Source organism: Ruditapes philippinarum, unplaced genomic scaffold, assembly GCF_026571515.1.
Source record: "Ruditapes philippinarum isolate M1 unplaced genomic scaffold, ASM2657151v2 ctg870_1_1_1_1, whole genome shotgun sequence".
Taxonomy (NCBI): domain Eukaryota; kingdom Metazoa; phylum Mollusca; class Bivalvia; order Venerida; family Veneridae; genus Ruditapes; species Ruditapes philippinarum.
Genome location: NW_026864864.1, coordinates 108,845 through 128,241, shown reverse-complemented (window position 1 = coordinate 128,241; position 19,397 = coordinate 108,845). Strand labels below are relative to the sequence as shown.

The 19,397-nt window shown below is 33.4% G+C and overlaps 1 protein-coding gene across 1 annotated transcript in view; it reads left to right on the top strand.

The window, feature by feature from the left end:
* LOC132727102 (uncharacterized) overlaps positions 1-19,397 on the top strand; it is a 73,000-nt gene that overhangs the window by 10,985 nt on the left and 42,618 nt on the right. The window contains exons 12-36 of the mRNA XM_060712507.1: positions 240-354; positions 609-799; positions 1,571-1,697; positions 2,076-2,151; positions 3,053-3,183; positions 3,946-4,047; positions 4,309-4,383; positions 4,598-4,720; positions 5,403-5,507; positions 5,962-6,143; positions 6,695-6,859; positions 7,495-7,607; positions 8,361-8,717; positions 10,022-10,141; positions 10,607-10,848; positions 11,146-11,542; positions 12,668-12,805; positions 13,696-13,899; positions 14,401-14,500; positions 15,149-15,360; positions 15,601-15,674; positions 15,919-16,102; positions 16,476-16,571; positions 16,974-17,797; positions 18,480-18,506. Of these exons, the coding sequence (XP_060568490.1) occupies positions 240-354; positions 609-799; positions 1,571-1,697; positions 2,076-2,151; positions 3,053-3,183; positions 3,946-4,047; positions 4,309-4,383; positions 4,598-4,720; positions 5,403-5,507; positions 5,962-6,143; positions 6,695-6,859; positions 7,495-7,607; positions 8,361-8,717; positions 10,022-10,141; positions 10,607-10,848; positions 11,146-11,542; positions 12,668-12,805; positions 13,696-13,899; positions 14,401-14,500; positions 15,149-15,360; positions 15,601-15,674; positions 15,919-16,102; positions 16,476-16,571; positions 16,974-17,797; positions 18,480-18,506 (4,480 nt within the window). The remainder of the gene's footprint in view (positions 1-239; positions 355-608; positions 800-1,570; positions 1,698-2,075; positions 2,152-3,052; positions 3,184-3,945; positions 4,048-4,308; positions 4,384-4,597; positions 4,721-5,402; positions 5,508-5,961; positions 6,144-6,694; positions 6,860-7,494; positions 7,608-8,360; positions 8,718-10,021; positions 10,142-10,606; positions 10,849-11,145; positions 11,543-12,667; positions 12,806-13,695; positions 13,900-14,400; positions 14,501-15,148; positions 15,361-15,600; positions 15,675-15,918; positions 16,103-16,475; positions 16,572-16,973; positions 17,798-18,479; positions 18,507-19,397) is intronic.

Genomic DNA, 19,397 nt, shown 5'->3' with positions numbered 1-19,397 from the left:
TAACTCGTATTCAGCAATCTTGATTCTTTTTGCCTTGTAACACTGCACTTATGGGTCCAACGCACTTTGGGGTCCAGCGCACTTTGGGGTCTGACCTAAAAATGCAGTAAACTTCACAGGGCACTTTTGGGTCAAACGTAAAATATATTGTGACTCTTGATTCAAGATATTTATAGTGTGGAAATCATATATTATCGTATATTTGAGTAATATGCCTGTGTTTTATATTGTGTGTACAGACATCCAGGGAATGACAGTAAGATGTTGGTATGTGATATGTGTGATAAAGGTTACCATACTTTCTGTCTTAAACCTGTGATGACGACCATTCCGAAAAACGGCTGGAAATGCAAAGTAAGTCAAACCTTTCTGTTTGTTTTATGATTTATTTTAGTACTTTTATTTTTCTGAATAGTTCTAGCTACATGCTTCCTTAAGCAACTAATGGATATGCATGTTTTCAGCTGATTTTATAAGAATTTATCTAAAAGAAACCAATATTAAGACATGTTTTTTAAGAGTTTCTATGAAAAACAATTTAGCCGGAATGAGTTCAGTTATAAATTTGGATGTATTTTATTTGTATATCATACGGTATTATTATACAGAATTGCCGAATATGTGTGGATTGTAATTCAAGAACGCCTGGAAGTGGGCGTAGTTCACGTTGGCACCTCAATTATACAGTATGTGATAGCTGCTATCAGCAACGTAATAAAGGTCTGTCCTGTCCACTGTGTGGGAAGGCGTACAGACATTTCTCCCAGAAGGCCATGGTTCAGTGCAATATGTGTAAAAAGTAAGTACGAATAGGTCATGTTATGGTAATTTTGACTGCCATCAATTAGTGTAGTCTCAATTAAAGACTTTTGACTGAGACCTGTAAGGTAATTTTGAGCATCATCCATTAATTGAACTTATAACTTGTAGTCGTTCGCCTGAGGATTGTACATCACAACTTAACCTGCCCACTTTGTGTGATGGATTTGCCCTGCTCTGAATTTGGAACAGTCCACTAATTTTAAGGGGTTTCAGTAACAAAATATAATCATTGCGGTACAAATATTATATAGACTGGTTATACAGCATGAATGTGCAGACTGACCTGGCTCTATATTGATGACAAATATTTCCAGGTTCAAGCTAGTTAAGGGTTAAAATATCATAGCCTGCTCATCTTGCACTTGTGTACACTAATCAGCAACAAATAGTGAAAAGAAGAAATTGTGCCGATACCATATCCCTATATCCAGTAAGACTTTGGAAGTCACTTCCTTATTGGAAGCAATCTGGCAATTACAGTTAATGTATAACAACATATTAATGCTAGAAGGTTCATATTTGAAGTAATGGCTATATACATTTGTCATATATATAATCATATAAAGAACTTAAAAGTTTATTTCTACGAGTTTAAAATTTGATATTTGGTTTTATTTGCTTTCTGATAATGATGACAACAATATTGAAAATCATTCTTAAGATTAACAAATGAATACATAGTCATGTATATTTTCTTCAAGAATTTTTACATATATTTATATAATATATTAAAATTTTATAATTACAGACTAGTACATTCAGAATGTGATCCAAAGATAGATGCAGCAATGTTGTTACAGATGAAGAATGAAGAGGCTACAGATTATCTCTGTACTATATGTAGAAATAGAGATCCAGAGGTGGGTATCAATCAGGTAACAGTGTGACACATTATGTATCACAGATTGTGGTTTTAACATAGCTCCATAAGATGTCAATCCATAATTAACTTATTAACATTAGATAACTGTCATTTTTAATGCCCTCACATGAGGGGGAGTGAGGGCAAAAAGATTTGCCCTCGTCCATTCGCCTCAGTCAGGCTGCCACGCTGTCCGTCTGTAGACTGACAGAACAATGTAATGTGAGAGCATACTTGTTTTAAAGACACTTTTCTAGCTTTGTCTAAAAATTATTAGGAAGATGGGAAAGTGTATTGAAAATGCTGAAATTGTGTTGACACCAGTTGATTGACCTTGTTTCGAACAAAACAATAAAGAAAGGTTATGACTTAAATTTGTTCCTCATTATAGATGGATATGCCAGAATTTCCCATGCCTATTGCTGGTATGATAGAAGACTCAAGTGATGGTGTTTATATGCATAAAGGTAACTTTATCAAGATTTTTGTCTTTTTGTAAATGAAGTAATGATAAATTGACATTATGCCAATCCAAGGGTATAAAGTAAGTGAACGGGTCAAGGCAAAATAAGTTTTCATTTTAAATTAATTAAGTTTGCATAAACAATAAATAACTAACAGATCCAAATGAATTTTCTGTAAATATCCATTAGGATTTACCTATAACGCTTTGTTTATAAAAAGAGTGGGGCAGTCTTTTTAAATTTTAGACATATTTATAACTTTATCCTTAACATATTCCAATATCAACTGTTGGTCAAACACCATTTTGACAGTCAATCTTTTCAAATATAAAGTCAATTTAGCTCAACTTGACCGTGAAAATATGAGCATAATGTCACTTAATAAATGTATAAATATTAAGGCAACTGTTCCAAGCAAAGAATAAGACTTGTTTTATTTGAACATTACCATTTTGTTTTGGGTTGTAACTGAACATTGTCTAAACTTATTCTAGTAAAGGGAGATCTGTTGACAGGAATGAAAATCATGAAACAGTAATGTGGCTTTGTAAGTTTGAAATGTTTAACTGTTCTCTGTCACAGAAAGACATTAGCTTTTAACCACTAGTCTCTACTTAATATTTTAGATTATACAAATATATTATAATGTGATTGTGTTGGAAACTATAAGCATATTGAAACATTCAAATTCATTTCTTGAACGAACCAGTACTAAGCAATGAATGGACTGTTTCTACCTCAAGGAAACAATGGCCTGCCCCAAACATTGTGGTCAGCATTTCTTGGATTACAGTTACTAGTCCTACGTGTTAACCACTCGGCGGCCACACTGCCACTTACTTTATATTTTAATATATGATTCAGTTGATTGACCTATTTACATCTATTGTTATTGTATATACAGAGAGTACGATGGATACTGAGATGACAGATAACGATGTTGGAGAAGACAGTTCCCAGCATAGTTCACAGTTTCCCATCAACGAGGACAGTTGTTCTAGTATAGACATTGATCCTGCTTTATTATATGGCAAGGTATGGCTTTAACCCCTTAATACTCTTAATATCTTAAATTGACTCGCCATTTTTCAGGCTGGTCTAAACCATTTATCAATTTAAGGGAAAATTTCAAAATGTGTGCCGACCAATTTAGAGAACAGTGCAGACAATGATCATACTACACAGATGTGCTAGCAAATCTTGGTCTGCACCGGTTGTAATGATAGATTTAGTCGCCTCCAGTTGGCTAAGGGTCAATTGTTATCCAACTGAATTTATTGGAGTTGTGTAACATCTATGATTTATCAAGTTCAAGATATTAAAATGAAAAGTGATTCAGATGCTACATATTGTGAATATTGCTGCAAGAATGCTTCATCTGGTAAGACAAAAGCAGATAACCCAGTTATACTCTAATGATAATTGTGGGATATTAATTTCGTTCCATCATTGTGGCAAAGGCTGTTTGCTTTGATTATTCTAAGGGTTGATATTTCAATGTTAATTATTCAACTTATTCATCTATACTAGGTTTAGAAATATATGTAGACACCTGTAATGCCCAGATTGTTTGATTGATCTCTAAATTGGATCATTTAAATACTATAAAATGCAATGGTACTATTTTGTTAGTGAAGTGTGTACATGTTAGAAAATTACCATTCACATTCCCATACTCTTCTAAAATGTTCTATGTTAATTTGTTAGGTTTTATTTATGGTCACCAGAGGTTAACTAAGCAGATGTTTCTGTTTTAGTTATTGAAATGAATTAAAAAATAATGTTTTCTTTGTTTAGATGTCACCAAATTATTTACCTGGTAGAGAAGGAGAATTTGGGAAACATGGAAAACTAATGGCAATGGCAAGAAAAAAGATGTCTATAGCCAGTAAAGCAAAGGTATTAACCAATTATTTAATGTATATGTTGTATAAGAGTTTGATACCATTTTGAAAATTGTTCTATTAAAAAAAAATTTAATGTAGATTTTTCCAATTTCAGATATGTTATGTTAAACACTGATGGCAGAAAGCTTGAAATAAAAATCTGAATATATTAATTTAATTTGAAAGAAGAAATGGGTAGAAATCTTGGAAATGAACTTTTGATATTATTTATTGCTCTGCGTAAACACTGAATTGTGTTGATGTTTTATTTCAGGGTCGGAGTATGGGACCAGAGAAAAGAAAGAGACCTTTAACATTTGGAGAGAAAAGAAGAGGCCCTAAACCTAAGGTATATTAAAAATTATATAGTGTAGTTAGTATTTTCTATAAAATTTATTTGTATTTCCTTTCTTTCATGCTGCTGAAGAGCCTGTATGATAAATAAAAGATAAACAAAAACATGTTTACAAAAATGACAAGGTTAGAAAATGAGAATTATTTATAACAGCAAGTTGTGTGGCTATAGTTTAATGACACTGAATATTCTATATCTTCTTTTACAGATACATTCTGCAATGGGAATACGGGAGTCCAAGAAAGCAAATGCTGATACTGATGATGACGATGATGATCATCCTAATACAATAGTGCTAGCCAATAAATTAGACATATTTACCTTTGATCAGGTATGTTCAATATTCTTCTTATATTCTAGATTTAAATTTGTGTTTACCACCGGTGTAGACAGAGTTGGTCTTCCCTGCACTTTTTGTGCAGCCTGACAATACTGTATTGTTAAGTCCTCAATTTTAAAATTTTGGAAACAAAATCTCTACTACGGATGATCATTCCCATATTCAAAGAAAGAACCATATACAAATAGAGAAGGATAAGGTTAGGTGTCCCTATGTCACTGAGCATAATTATACCTTTAGAGCCGTTATATAGAAATGTTTGTAGTGCCATCTAGTCATAATTGTTCTACTCAGGTGCCCATTCGTGTCTGAAATAATGGATGGAAGGGCACCTGAGGTCTTCAACAGTAAAATCAGGAACATCACACTGTGTCTGTGTGACGTAAAACGCAATCAAACAAACAAACATAATTGTTATGTACTTTAATGATTAAGTTTGAGGTTAATTTCAATCTTAGGTACGTTATGGCTACAATTGTTTACTCATGTCATGTGAATGCAAGACCTTTGTGTTGAATTAATTGATTTAGGTGAAATTAATTAATTGAAATGTAAGTGATATTAACTTTTATATCAAGTTTTTGAATATATACAGGAATTAGCAGTGGTTTCCTGATATGCATGATTGTTACAAAAGGTTGTCACTTTGTAATATATTTACCTTGTATTACAGGATATATGTAAGAGTTGTGGAAGTTTTGGTAAGGGTGACGAGGGGCGTATGATTGCTTGTACTCAATGTGGACAATGTTACCATCCTTACTGTGCCAATATCAAGGTAGGTCACTCTGTCATTATTGCAGGGTTGTTATTAGCATGCAGCAGTAGGCCAAAATGACTGTTTAATTTTTTTTTTGGCAGTACGCCAAAATGACTGTCATAAGTTATACTTGCTCGAAACTTAGGAAACATTCTTTGTACTAGGGTATTAAACCAAAGTGACCACCTGTAATTCTGTTATTCAGAATGTCTCAGAGAAATAATTGCTGGCAATAATTGCTTTTCTTCCTTGTGAGCTTTTTTTGTTGGCAAATATATGCATCTGTTCTGGGAAATGCATATTAATCATTAAAATGAACAGGAACATTAATGTTTTTAATGGGTTTTTGAGATTTTTTTATATGTACAATATGAAACATATATGGATAGGTATAAAAAAAACCCAGCTAATTGTCAAGTATATGTAAAAAAAATAACAACAACAATAAAGTAATAAAATATTCCTATGACAGGTAACAAAAGTGGTGCTACAGAAAGGATGGCGATGTTTAGATTGTACTGTATGTGAGGGATGTGGCAGGCCACATGATGAGGGGAGGTTACTCTTGTGTGACGAATGTGATATCAGTTACCACACTTACTGTTTAGATCCACCTTTAGACCATGTACCCAAGGGAACATGGAAATGTAAATGGTATGTTGATTATTTTATGTTTACTTTTTTTTTTCCTGCCAAGCGCTCCATCATGTTGTCGTAAATGCATTTTAAAAGGGGGTGAGTATTTTTACTTAAAATCCTATCAAAATTAAAGAATATCCCTTGAAGTGAATGAAACTGCATATTTGCTGTTCATAGATTATAAAATTACTGTTTATTCTGCAATTGAAATGATTATAAAAGAACTAGAATGAAAGAAATGTGTCAGTATATTTTATTGGAAGTGATTGGAGCTTGTATGAACTCTACTCCAAACTTATTGATTACAGCAGTGGATTATTTTGTTTTGGAACATTTTATTCTGTTTATGTACAATATTCCTGTTTGTTTAACTAAATAGATATTCTAAGATGCAAATCTTTAGGAAACAACCATAAGGTTATGATTGTCTGTTTTTTAATTTTTTAAAAATAATACGATACAGCTTTGTGCACTTTAACATATTTTGCTAAGATCTTGGAAATATAGATATATGCATCAAAAGAATGCCTGAAATTTTGTTTAATTTATAACATTTTATTGTGCAGGTGTGTGATGTGTATAATATGTGGATCTAAGACACCAGGATATGGTTGTCAGTGGCAACGGAACTATACTCATTGTGGACCATGTCATAGTAAAATATCATGTCCAGTTTGTAGGATGAAATATTCAGAGGAGGACCTTATTATGCAATGTGTACAGTGTTACAGGTAAACAAATGTCTTATATTTCGGGTAAGGTTATAAATTAGATAGTCCATATGTGAGCTTTATAGTTTTAAGTAATAAATTTTGTAAATTTATTGGTGTGACCATGGTTTGAAATTATTTATAAAGTACAGTTTTGGCACTTTTGGCCTTTTTCCACTTAAAGAGCTAGGTAGTCACTATTATAATTTTTTTATGGTCCCTTTACAAGAACCAAACAAGAGGTTCATAAATGATCAGCCAACTAAAATACTGACATGTAACCAAACTTAAGTATTTTACCTGGAATGGCAAAGTTACTTATAACTTGCACTCCACAGTTAATTTCAAGTTCCTCAGCCGTCAATGTCCTACAAGCAATACGTCTTATAAAATAATAAAGAAAAAATGTACTTTTTCTATTCTTTAATATTTTATTCTACTGGAAGGACAGGTGAAACATATACGTACAAAATCTGTCTAACAAACTGAGTAGTTCTCAATTTAAGATATTATACGATCCTTTTGAAGATTGTTTTTTATTTGTCCTCCAATCCATTGTATGTTTGATATGTAAAGATATGGCAATGAAATAGATGTTGAATTTTTGCTTGACATGTTTTATGATGTTGAAACTTCTATATGAGGTAATATTTCAGGTGGTTACATTCTTTTTGTGATGGTGTTCATAATGAAGATGATGCTGAACGAGCAGCAGAACATGGTTATCATTGCCTCTTCTGTCGGCCGAGAACTGGTCAGACTGGTCCTCGTGAGTGTTACTTTATGCTTTATATTATAATATGATATGCCTCCCCTTAAAAAAAAGTGGTTATATGCTGCAACCTACAAGTCTGTTGGTCTGTTAGTCATTAGACCAGACCTTGTATTAGCTTTCTTGTAAAACGCTATGTCTAAAGCCCTCAGATTTTTGGAAGGTTGATCATGACCCTTGTTGATTAAATGGAATGATTTTTAGATAAGTAAGTCGAAGGTCAAGGTTACTGTAACTTTCACCACTGAAAGCTTGTCCAAATAATAATTAAAGAATGCTTTGGTGTATATTCTCCAGCTTTTTCAGGGTCATTCATCATGACCTTAAGATGACCTTTACATGTAAAAAGACATCAGCAGGTCAAAAGTTCATGGTGACCTTCACCACATAAGCTGCCCTACACGTTCAGATTTATTGGGGTGGTTGGTGACATGATTTATTGGTTGCCATTTTGGGTTACATATATATTGAACAACCACACAACCACCTCTTGCTTTAAGAAAGTGAGAAGAGTCTGCATCAAAAATAAAGTCTCTTTAATTAAAAGAAAAGTAATTGTGATTTAAATGAGTGTTTTTTTTTAAAGATGTAATATGTGAAATAAGAATTTATTGGTCTTAAAAATTATCTCTTTGTTTTTGGACACAATAACTGTCAGTATATAATATCAGATGTAGAATTGTTACAATTCAATGAAAATTTTCAATTTATTGATGGCAAAAGTAATTTGTCAAATTTATGTATTCACAGTACCTCCACTTCCACCACCCCCAACTCCAGTATATGATGATTTTGCTTTGGCGTTCCCATTTCCTGCCCCTCCGGTGCGTGAGCCGGAACCACCAAGATACTATCTATTTGACGGAGTTCATATTACCCAGCATGCCAAACGACAGATCGAAAAGACGATGATGGAAGCACCGAAAATCAAGCGGAACCGACGGTGGAGCAAGAAACCGGAAGGTTGGAATGAGAAAAAGGAGGAGATTGAGAAAAAGATTGAAGAGTTAAAAATGGCGAGACAAAATTCACAAGATTCAGAGGGTTCGTCCACACCAGCCTTGTCACGCCTTTTATCTGTTGGGTCAGATAAAGATGATGATAAAGGTTGGAGTGCCATTGTATCTTTAAATCTTTATCTCTCTAGCTTTGCTTTTGTTGTTTTATTTCCCTGTTTGTGTGGTTTTTTTTGTTTGAATTAACAATTAACCCACCTTTTTGTTTTGTTTTCTGCTATAAATTTTGCCTTAATTTGTTTTTCCACCCTTGTTTTGATTTGTTGCACTTTCTTTTGCATTGGTTGTTCCTCCTTGTTTTTGTTGTTTTTCCTTGTTTTGTTTTGTTAAAATAACTGATTTTTTTACTTCATTGATGTAGTGTTAGTTTGAAATATATCCACATTTATTTGGTCATTATCAATTGAATGTGTCGGGTTACATCAATCAAATGTCTTCTTACTAAGCTAAGTGAAAAAGAGAATATATTCGAAATTTATGGAAAGGAATATTCAAACTTTAAATTCCTGATTCGCTCCAAGCCTTTTCCTATACATGTTGTTCCCATGTTTTATCTGAAGAACATGCTTATACATAGTTATAGAGTTAATAATGATCTGATGTTGATTTACTTTCATGATATAGAGACCAAATATATGCATTTGCCAAATTTAATAAATTCTCCCAAAAAGGGAGGATTTCCCCCAGTCATCTCAACTTTTATGGCCTTTTATGAATGTATGTTCATCTCGAAAAAAAGTGAATGTTTTATTATTCTTTGGAAATTTCCCACTTTTGTGTTATTATTATGAAGTTCCATGTTTCTTATAAAAAAAAGACTTTGGATTGTGCCCGCTGTCCCCCTCCCCCCTCCCCATAAAAAAAATATTAGAAAAGTTTTGAATGTTTCCCCAGTTTTATTTGAATTAACATTTAACCATGTTAACATTGTATGTACTTGTGTATGTTTGCCGGTGCAGTTTCCCTTGTACTAAAATACTCTATTTTGATTTTGAATTAACATTTAACTAATGTAGAAGAACTAATTCACTGTTAATTCTTTCGTTGTTGGTTTGTCTTTTTTTGCTTTATGTAACAGATGTTGTTAATTTTATGGTTGCTTTTACATTGATATGAAATGATTTTGATACGAACCTTCGGCATCTTTTTATTGCATATCATCAGTAGTTACAATCTAACAGAACTAACTTTTGTTTTATATCAATTTAAACAAAGCTGGATGATAATTTTCTGTCACATTAGTCCAAAAGTTGATTTTAATATATTGAAATCTGTGATTTGTAGTTTTATTTTCGTTTAAAATAAAAATCTGAATATTCATACAAGATTAAGTTTTAAGTAGTGAAATATTTTCAGGTTAGTCTTTAAAAGGTTGTTTGTATGTTAATATTTTAGACGTGTTGGACTTGAAGTCTCCAGATTTTGAGGAGATGAGGCTACAATTCGAGGCCGAGGCTATTAAACATATAGAGGATGAAAAGAAAATGAAAAAGAAAAGAAATATTACAAAAATTGGTAAGACCAGTTTTAGATCATTAATATGTATTGAGTATATTTACTTGATTGCTTTTGATGGATAAGAAATGTAAGTGATATGATAATCAAGATATTATGGTAAAAGTAGATGTCAGGTGTCGCATTTTATGAATTATTTTGGATTCTAACCGGTACCTTGTATGATCAACAGGGGTAGCCATGACTGAGTGGTTCAGGTTGTTGATCTCAAACCACTTGACCCTCAACACTGGGAAGTAGCCGTATTACCTCTACTTTGTTGGTGGGATGTAAAACCCAGCAATAAGAAATGTATCATGAACATTTTATATAAAGTAGCCAGAAGATGATCTTGAAAGAAAAATTATAAGTATTGCTATAATAGCATAGCTATTATGTAACTGAAATTGTTTTACTCTTAACATTTAAAGAATGAAACTGCTCTGAGGTTTAATATATAGGCAGTAAACTTTTGTGGTTTTTCAGGTGTTGGAGGGTTTAATGTGAACAAAAGAAAAAATTATGGTCGTGGTCGGCCCCCTGGGGAGGAGGGACAGATGCTGGAAGGGATAATAGATAAACCTTTACCACTACCTGGTAGTTCTATGGATGGTGAAGATAGTATGCCGTTGCCGATGGAAGAAGATAAACCACGGAAATGGCAGAGAAAGGCTGGACCTGGTAGACGGAAAAGTGTACTACAGGAGAACTTTCCATCATATATGCAGGTACGTCATTTGGCCATAAATCATGTTATGTTAAATGTAAATATTAGTGTATTTTGGAGTAATATTAAGAAGTTCAGGGGGTAAGAAATCTTGTTTCAGAAAGAAATTTCAAGCATGACTAAATGAATTTCATTTACTGAGTTAAGATAATTTTGTAATGTTGAAAGTTAACATCTATAAAAATGTATCTCAGGGTATTAATTTTGTTTGTTTCACTAAAAAGCCCAATGTTTGACTAAAAAGCCTGATACGCTTGAGTATAGAGTATAGAGACTATATCTGCTATCATAATTTCAGGAGGCATTTTTTGGGAGTGATATTCTGTTTAAAAGCCGTGAAGCTCCTAAAGAGACCCTCAAGTCCCTGGATTCTGATGAAGAGAAAGCTGCTCCAGAGACTACAAAATTATTTACTGACACTACTGTTAAAGATGAAAGTTCTATACAAATATCAAGTCAAATCAGGAAAGAGCTGGCAGAAATGCCTAAACCTTCAGCATTAGACATTTCTAGTGAAAAAGAAACTGATATAAAAGAGCCTTTAGATCATGTGACCGGAATGAACGTTTCACCGGAAGCAGCCGACTTTCAGTTACCGGAAGACGTTGGTGATTTTGACATTGACGATAATTTTATAAAGATGATAGAAAGTGAATTAGAGGGAGGCAATCATTTGGATAATGATATAGAATCAGGTAAAATGAGTTATCTTTTCTTTATTGTAACATAAACTTATGAGAATAGATTAGTTACGAATTCATACAAAATGGGCATACATGCAGTTTAAATAAAGTTAATGTGAAATGATCTGTTTGACATTTATTGAAAATGTTAACTTGTGGAAATCTAAATTTGTTTTGAAGTGTTTGCTCTACCTGATCAACCATTGCCATTTTCTATTCAATTCAAATATGATCACAGGGCATTGTTTCTGTCCTTTTACGGAACTCGGCAAACAGCCTTTAAGATACCTCCAGGGAAAATTGAAACAATTTTAAGATCTGACGGTTTGTCCTTTGTAACATATTTGTGAGAATTGCATTTCTCCGTATATGTGATTTATACACCTTTAATATAAAAATCAATTTTGAAAAATGATCATAATATGTTTATAACACAGACATAATTTCTAGTCTTTACTTTTGCATTGATTTTGAGCAATGTCTGAAGTTATATATTCTCTAATCTCAAACTCAGACCTTAGGTATTTGATTGGTCAGAATCTGCCACAGAATATAGACTGACCAATGAAAATCCTGTGATTTGAGACAGAGCTCAAAAAAATGTTTTATAACTTTGAGCCCAGTGTTACCATTTCAAGGGATATCGGCTGGTAAATAGCTCTCGTATCCAGGCTTTGTACTTTTTGTGGTTGTTGCCATTTGATATGTATTGAAATATCAATGTGTGGGAATAAACTATCCTCTTCTAACAACTTTCTCTTGTTTGGCTGTCAGTGACCACTTCCTGTTGATGTTAGCATTTAGTGTTAACAAATAACAAGAAGGCAGGTGTAAATGTAAATTCTGCGAAAGTTATATCTATACACATATATATGTGTGGTTGTTGTATCATTTATGAAATTGTTAGCAAGATAGAGCCTTATGAAAACTCGTCTCCATATGACTCATGCACAGTTATATATCACCTTGTTTGTTTCTTAGTAGACATTAAACATTTATCAAGTATGTGGTGCTTAACTAAAAGACATAAATGTTTATTTACTTACTATTTTATAAAAATAAACTAGCTTTCTTTGAAATAATTTTCAAATAAAAAAAAATCGGAAAAAATGCTTAGTGAGTTTTGGTGCATCACAGATTTGAACACAGCACTTCTGGGTGAAGAAGAAGCAGCCCAGGCGCAGGAACCGAAGCCACCAGAGCCTAAACCTGCCGATACAGAAAACCTTGGTGATCTGGACGAAGTAGAGAATACCTTGTCTATGCTTAATGCAGGTTAGAATATAATTAAATTGCATAATTTTGTTGCTAGATTTGTTTGTACTTTTTTAAATGTTTAACAAATTCCCTGCTGGAACAGTAAGTAATTAGCCTTTGCCATCAGCCTAGATCCAGGTCAGTTTGACCAGACTCTATAATGTTGGCTAACTAACTTTGATTTTCATCTTGATACCCCTAAAGTTGATCATAACCAGTTCAAAAATTGAATGCTGGACCAATCCATTTAAGAAATTCAATATGTTAAGGGTTAAGCTTCTATAATTATGCTGATGTATATTTAAGAATATATGGCTTTTAAACTAAAAAGGATCTTAAACTTTTAAAATACAGCTCATACAAGTTTATTTAGTTAGCTTAAAGATAGTTTCCACATGGTAATTTTTCAAAAGTTTTAAGTAGAGTGTCTGTTATTGTAACTTACATGTTACAATGTATTTATAAGTAAATAGAATAAAATTTTCGTAAAAGTTTAGTTTATTGACCTGCATGTGCCCTTGGCTTTAATAGGAAAAAATAATATTATGTTCCTTCAAGTTCAATTACAACATTTCCTTAATTACCAGGGAGTAGTGTGCACACAATTATTTTAGATTAAAAAGTTATTACAATTAAACTTAATTGTATAGAAAACATAAGCTTATTTGCACCTGGAGTCTGCTTCCTTGAACCAACCAGTACTAGTGTGAAATGAAGGACACATTGTGGCAGGAGCTGAGCTCAAACTTACGATCCCTTTCTATTGAAGAGTTTAAGCTATGAGTTAAATATTGACTATGCAATTGTAGAATATATAATTATATGTTAATTTCATATGAAGATTTTCAGAATATTAGCATGTTATCATGAACTATAGATAGTAACATTTTGTATACTTTTGTTATCAGCTGGTCTGCAGCATATTGACAGTAAGACAGTGGAGGATGTATTCAAGGTTGTTATGCAAGGTGAAGGTGAGCAAGGTCCAGTTCAAGGTCCATCCCAGGCTGCCCAGCAACCCAGCTTGCCACCAGTGCCACATCCAGCACACCCACACGAGCCTGCACCTCCACTTCCTGGTCTTCAACAACCCCCTCAGTTACCACCACAAGGTATATTATGTTATCAATATTCATTTATAAAAGTCAAGTATTAAAATCTGGGCCTTTTTTGACTCAGTGATGACGGCCACTGATTAAAATTTTTTGTCCCTCACAGCTATGGGTTCAAATTAAGTCAGGTACATTGGACTCTTTGTTGTGATGAACAAGCTTGAATAAAGTTGGCAGTTTTACTTTGGTACCTGCTGGTGCCAAAAGAAAGTACATGGAAGGCCACCTGAGGTCAGCCTTCATTAGTAAAGCTGGGAAATCTTCTTACAACAATAATAATGCCATTTTTACTTGAAATCTACTATAACCTATCAGTAGCAAAAATCAATGAAATGAAGTTATGGAATTGAGAAGTCTCTTCAGAATAACCCTACAAGTACGTATCAATAAAGGATTATGGTTCTGTAAGTATCGGATGTCTATAACTTTGAAATGTATTTGAAGTAAAAGAAATGAACTGATTTAACAGTTATTTATAAGATTTATGTTTCATGTTTGCAGGACAAGGTTTTCCGTTACCTATGTCATCAGGACATGGCCAAGGTTTACCTGAAATGCCTATCAGACCATCATTTCCTGGTTTTCCTCCACAAAATTTCCAGTAAGTATACACAATTATACACAATATTCAATATAAATTAAAGCAAATAAATAGATGAGTAGAATTTACATTCTAATAGTGCATTCTCTTTGCAATAATTGAATTCATAAACAAATAACAGTTGATATAATATAAAATGGATAGTGGTTTTGCAATTAAGAAGCTCCTGTTCAATATTTTTAGGGATTACTGATTAAATGTTTTTTTTACACATTTTGGGAAATAATGTTACTATAGAAATTGTTCTAACAGTATTGTCATTGTCTTGTAAGAATACAATGTTGTCAGCCTAAATAATGTATATGTGTAGATGTTTGTCAGTGGTTATAAGGACTCCCATTATGTCACCATTATATTGCAAGCCTCATCTGCACATCTGATAAGTTGTACCAAACCTTATACTGTTGGCCTAATTAATACTTATTAGTATCTTTGTCCGTAATTTTCTGAGGGGGGAGAGGCATAAAGTTTTATCCATGCATGTCCATTATGCTGTCAAGTCCTACACATTTCACAGATTAATGGTGTAAGATTTTTTGTTTGTTGTACAGGCAGGAAAGTCATAGAATATTGAAAATTATCTATAATACTTTTGAATTGTTTTACGCACTGAGCTCTTATCTATAATTTATTTCTTTTTCCTTGCAGAAGACCACCACCACCTCAAGCTGCGCAATTCCCTCCAAATTTTATGCCACCAACTGGATGGCATCAACTGCCTGACGACCCAGCAATAAATGATAGTAGCAGACGCAATATGCAGAAATGGGAGTCAGATGAAGACCTTGGTGATAATGCCACCATCTCCCCTATACTGTACTGTAATCTGTGCCATCCGGAACTTAAAATACAATATCCAGGTATGTTTTTCTAGTTATAATACATTTTTTTTTTGGAATAAAACATTAAACTGATAAAAAAGAAAATAATTTAAGGGATGTGATAGGTTTGACATAAAACAATACTGTATTTTCATTCTATCTCTTAGTACTGAATTCCACAACTTCTTCTTTCACAGAATAAAATTTCCTTTTGAAACTTTAAATTAAGGCTTGAAGTTAGAAATAAAACTAACTTTTAATGTAATTATTACCTTACAGATTGGTCTGAGAGATCGAAGCATATTGCCAAAATCTGGAGAAAACTGACACCAGATGAAAAGCAACCTTATCTGGTAAGTTTTTCAAAGTGTTTTCCTTTCTTAGTAATGCCAGTGTTGATAGTATATAGATAATATATAGACTATTATACTTAATAAATATTTATTAAGCCGAAACAATGATAAATAACAATTAAAATTCATGTGTTGTTGATTTTTCTATCCTATATCCTACATAATATATAGATAATATTAACATTTCAATTGTCCAATGAAAAGTGATGTTACAAGTGTGCAATATAATTTGTTTATATTTCAGCTGAAGGCAAGAAAGAACAGAGGTAACATTAAAGCAAAAGCTCAGGCGAAACTTACTCCAGAACAACGCAGGAAGAAGAGCGAAGCCCTTATGCAACAACAACAACAGCAGCAACAACAACAACAAGGTCATCTTCCTGGTATGCCAGGGATGAGGGCACCTGAGATGTTCCCAAGTCCTGAAGGTAACAAATTTATTAAAGTTTCCAACTGGACAATGTTTTGGAATACAAAATAGTTAAAATTTGTACTGTAATGTATTAGTATTAATGAAGTTAGATTGTTTCTTCTTAAACCTAAATTGAATTGGTTATATAACAGTAAACATTGCATTTCTTGTTGAACTGAGTCAAAGATGTTCAACATTATGCATTACTACATACATCATAGAGATGCGTTGATAATGAAATGTTGCACATGGCATTATCTGTCATGAACTGATTTGGAGTCTGCAATTATGAATTCACTGTTTAATTTTGTTAAATGTACTTTACTCCCATTCTCCAGAAGTTTTATGTATATACACTGTATGTTACATGGTATATGCTTGAATTGTAGGACCACCAGGGATGCAGAGCCCTATACATTCTAGCCCAGGTGGAATACAATCTCCAATGAGGCATGGTTCACAAATGATGCCAGGCACTCCTGATGGTAGGATTTATAGAATTATAATACAATAGTCATCAGAAATAACAAATTTTCGATTCATCATGAAAAATATTTGGTTGACTTTGATGTACTAAAACTGGTCAATCATTATTAAAATTGGCACCAAATGCTACTCAGTGCACTTTATGGAAAACTTTCTGTACTGAGCATTCTATTAAACTTCATGAATAAGAGCCATAATTCTTAATTTCACACAATGAGATATAACTTTATTATTGAAAAATATCTGTTTTTCATTTAGAAGAGTACATTTGTTTCACTGGAATTGATAACTTTGTGTTTCCATGCATAGCTTTTATGTTGGTATTGTAGTAAATAGAAAAAGTGTAAAGAAAAGTTATTTAATGTTTTTAAAAAGGTAAACCTTTCTTAAATATTTTATAGGTCATTCACCTGGTCAACCTAGTCCTCAAGGGTTTCCAGGGTCACAACAGGATCCTTATCATCACATGCCACCAACACCTCGCTCCCAGGACCCATATGCTGTTCCTCCAACTACCCCACGCCAGCCTGGTGCTGAGTACAATGTACCACCTGGAACTCCTAGAGCTGAAGCTATGGGGCAGTCTCCAAATAGAAAACCTGTAGATCCTTACAGTCAACCTCCTTCAACACCTCGGCCAGGGGAGCATCTACCCCAACAAGACCAGTTTAGAAGCCCTGTTCGAGGACCTGATCCTTATGGACCAAATGCTGGGCTTCAGCAGGATTCATTCGGACCAGGTGTTCCGCGGTCACAGGCAGGAATGGGTCCAAGGCCACCTTTGAAACCAGGCATGTGGCCAGGGCCTGAACAAGATCCATATGCACATCCACCGGGAACACCGCACCCCCAAGCCGGTCAGATGCCACACAGGTTTGAAAGGCAAATGAGTGCCCCTCAACCAGCTGCCAGTACAGAGGAGCAGTTTAACATGCCACCAACGTCTGATCGCCCAGAGACTTCCTCGGCCATGGATCAGTTCCCACAACCTCCAGGTGCTCCTCATAATAGAATGCAGAGGCCTCCTATGCAGAGAATGTCCTCTATGCCGGGAGGTGAAGGTCATATGTTACCAGGTCAACAGTTCAGACATCCATTCCGTCCACCCCATCCAAGCATGATGAGGCCCCCAGGGATGCCTCCTGAGATGTTCCAGGGAGGTCAGAGACCTAGAATGGAGATGCCCCATCATCCAGGAATGAGACTTCCACCAGAGACCTCAGCTGTAAGTATAATCATAATATTTTAAACTATTATATCACATTTAGATTTTAGTAAATCTTGTTAAAATATGTCACAGGTTTCCAACATCTTACAAATACAATTACAAGATGATATTCTCATTTCTATATTTAAACACTAAAGACGTGTGGTTAATATTTGGATAATGCTTTTTGTGTCGGTTCTTGCATAGTTTTCTGATAACCCATACTTTAAAATACCATCTTGTAACTGTACTTCTGTTGGAGATCATATAAAAACAATAACATTTATATGATTAACAAAGTGGTTTATACATTGTTAGAATAGAAATTACAGTCAAACTTGTATTAAAATCTTATAGACCATCTTGGAATCATATCTTAAAATTCTTATTTAAAACTTGTAAGTAAATTTTGGATATTCTCGCATGTTTCATGGTAGAAAAATTATAATATACTATATAGAAACAGTATCACCTTACAATGAAATACATCTTCAGAGGTTGAAAACTATCATTTCTGAATAGGTTTTCAAAACAGGTTTGGCTGTAAATATGATATTGTCAGTTTTATACTGTTTGGGTTAGGAAACACTGAATATGATGACAAAAACATAGAGTTTTCAATTTAAATTAGTATATTTATGTATATAACATAAAGTTGATTAAAATGTTTACTAATGTTTCATATTTCTTGCACATGTAGTTGGTCAAAAGACCCAAGGATCCCAAGGTAAATGAAATGGGACAAGATATCAATATTATATTATGTATATAAATATAACAAAACCCAGTATGATATACTATGAGTGAATTTATTTACCTTCCTCTCTTTAAAACGGTTGCTTCTGCTAATTATTTGTTGTCAAACAGGTTCCAAAGTAATTTTTCTGAAAATTTGAAACCAGTCTGGAAATGTAGCCCTGCCATTGGTCAATTTGAAATGTATAATTCAAATTGGCCAATCAAATGACAGAGTTGCTAGACTGGTCTTCATTTTAATACTTAACCTGCTGAATTTGTAGATCACTTTCGATTCCAGCAGGGTAAGGATAATAAATGAATGACTTTGGACCCTGATTTATTTATTGTTGTTTTGTAGAAGAACTTATAGTAACTTTATAGTTTGCTAATCATTTATAATCGGGATATGTTTAACTTAGTCTTGGTAAAGAACCTTTTGATTTGATTTCAGAATAATATTTCTGAGATTCCATCTTTAAATTACTGTCCATGTCTGGGATAATAGTTCTAATAATGAAAGCACTACCTGAATTTTTCTATGTAGCACATCTTGATCTAGAAATCCATACAGCTAGAATCAAAGAGCATATAAATATATTTTATATAATGTCCTGCCATTGTGTTCTTAATTAGTACATATTCTGTTTTATGTAAAGAACAGCATTTTCTACTGTGGAAACACAAAAAGTTCAAATCTAAGCACATATTTCAGTTAACAAGTGTGTTGTTGATGAATTGATTACTGATTAAAAAAAGAAATGAAGAAAATAATTATGAAGTATTATATATTCCCCATAATGATTAATCTAAATGAAAGCAATGCCCTTCAACATAGGTAAATATGTAGCATATAATTAGGTTGTGCAAAATGTCCAATAAA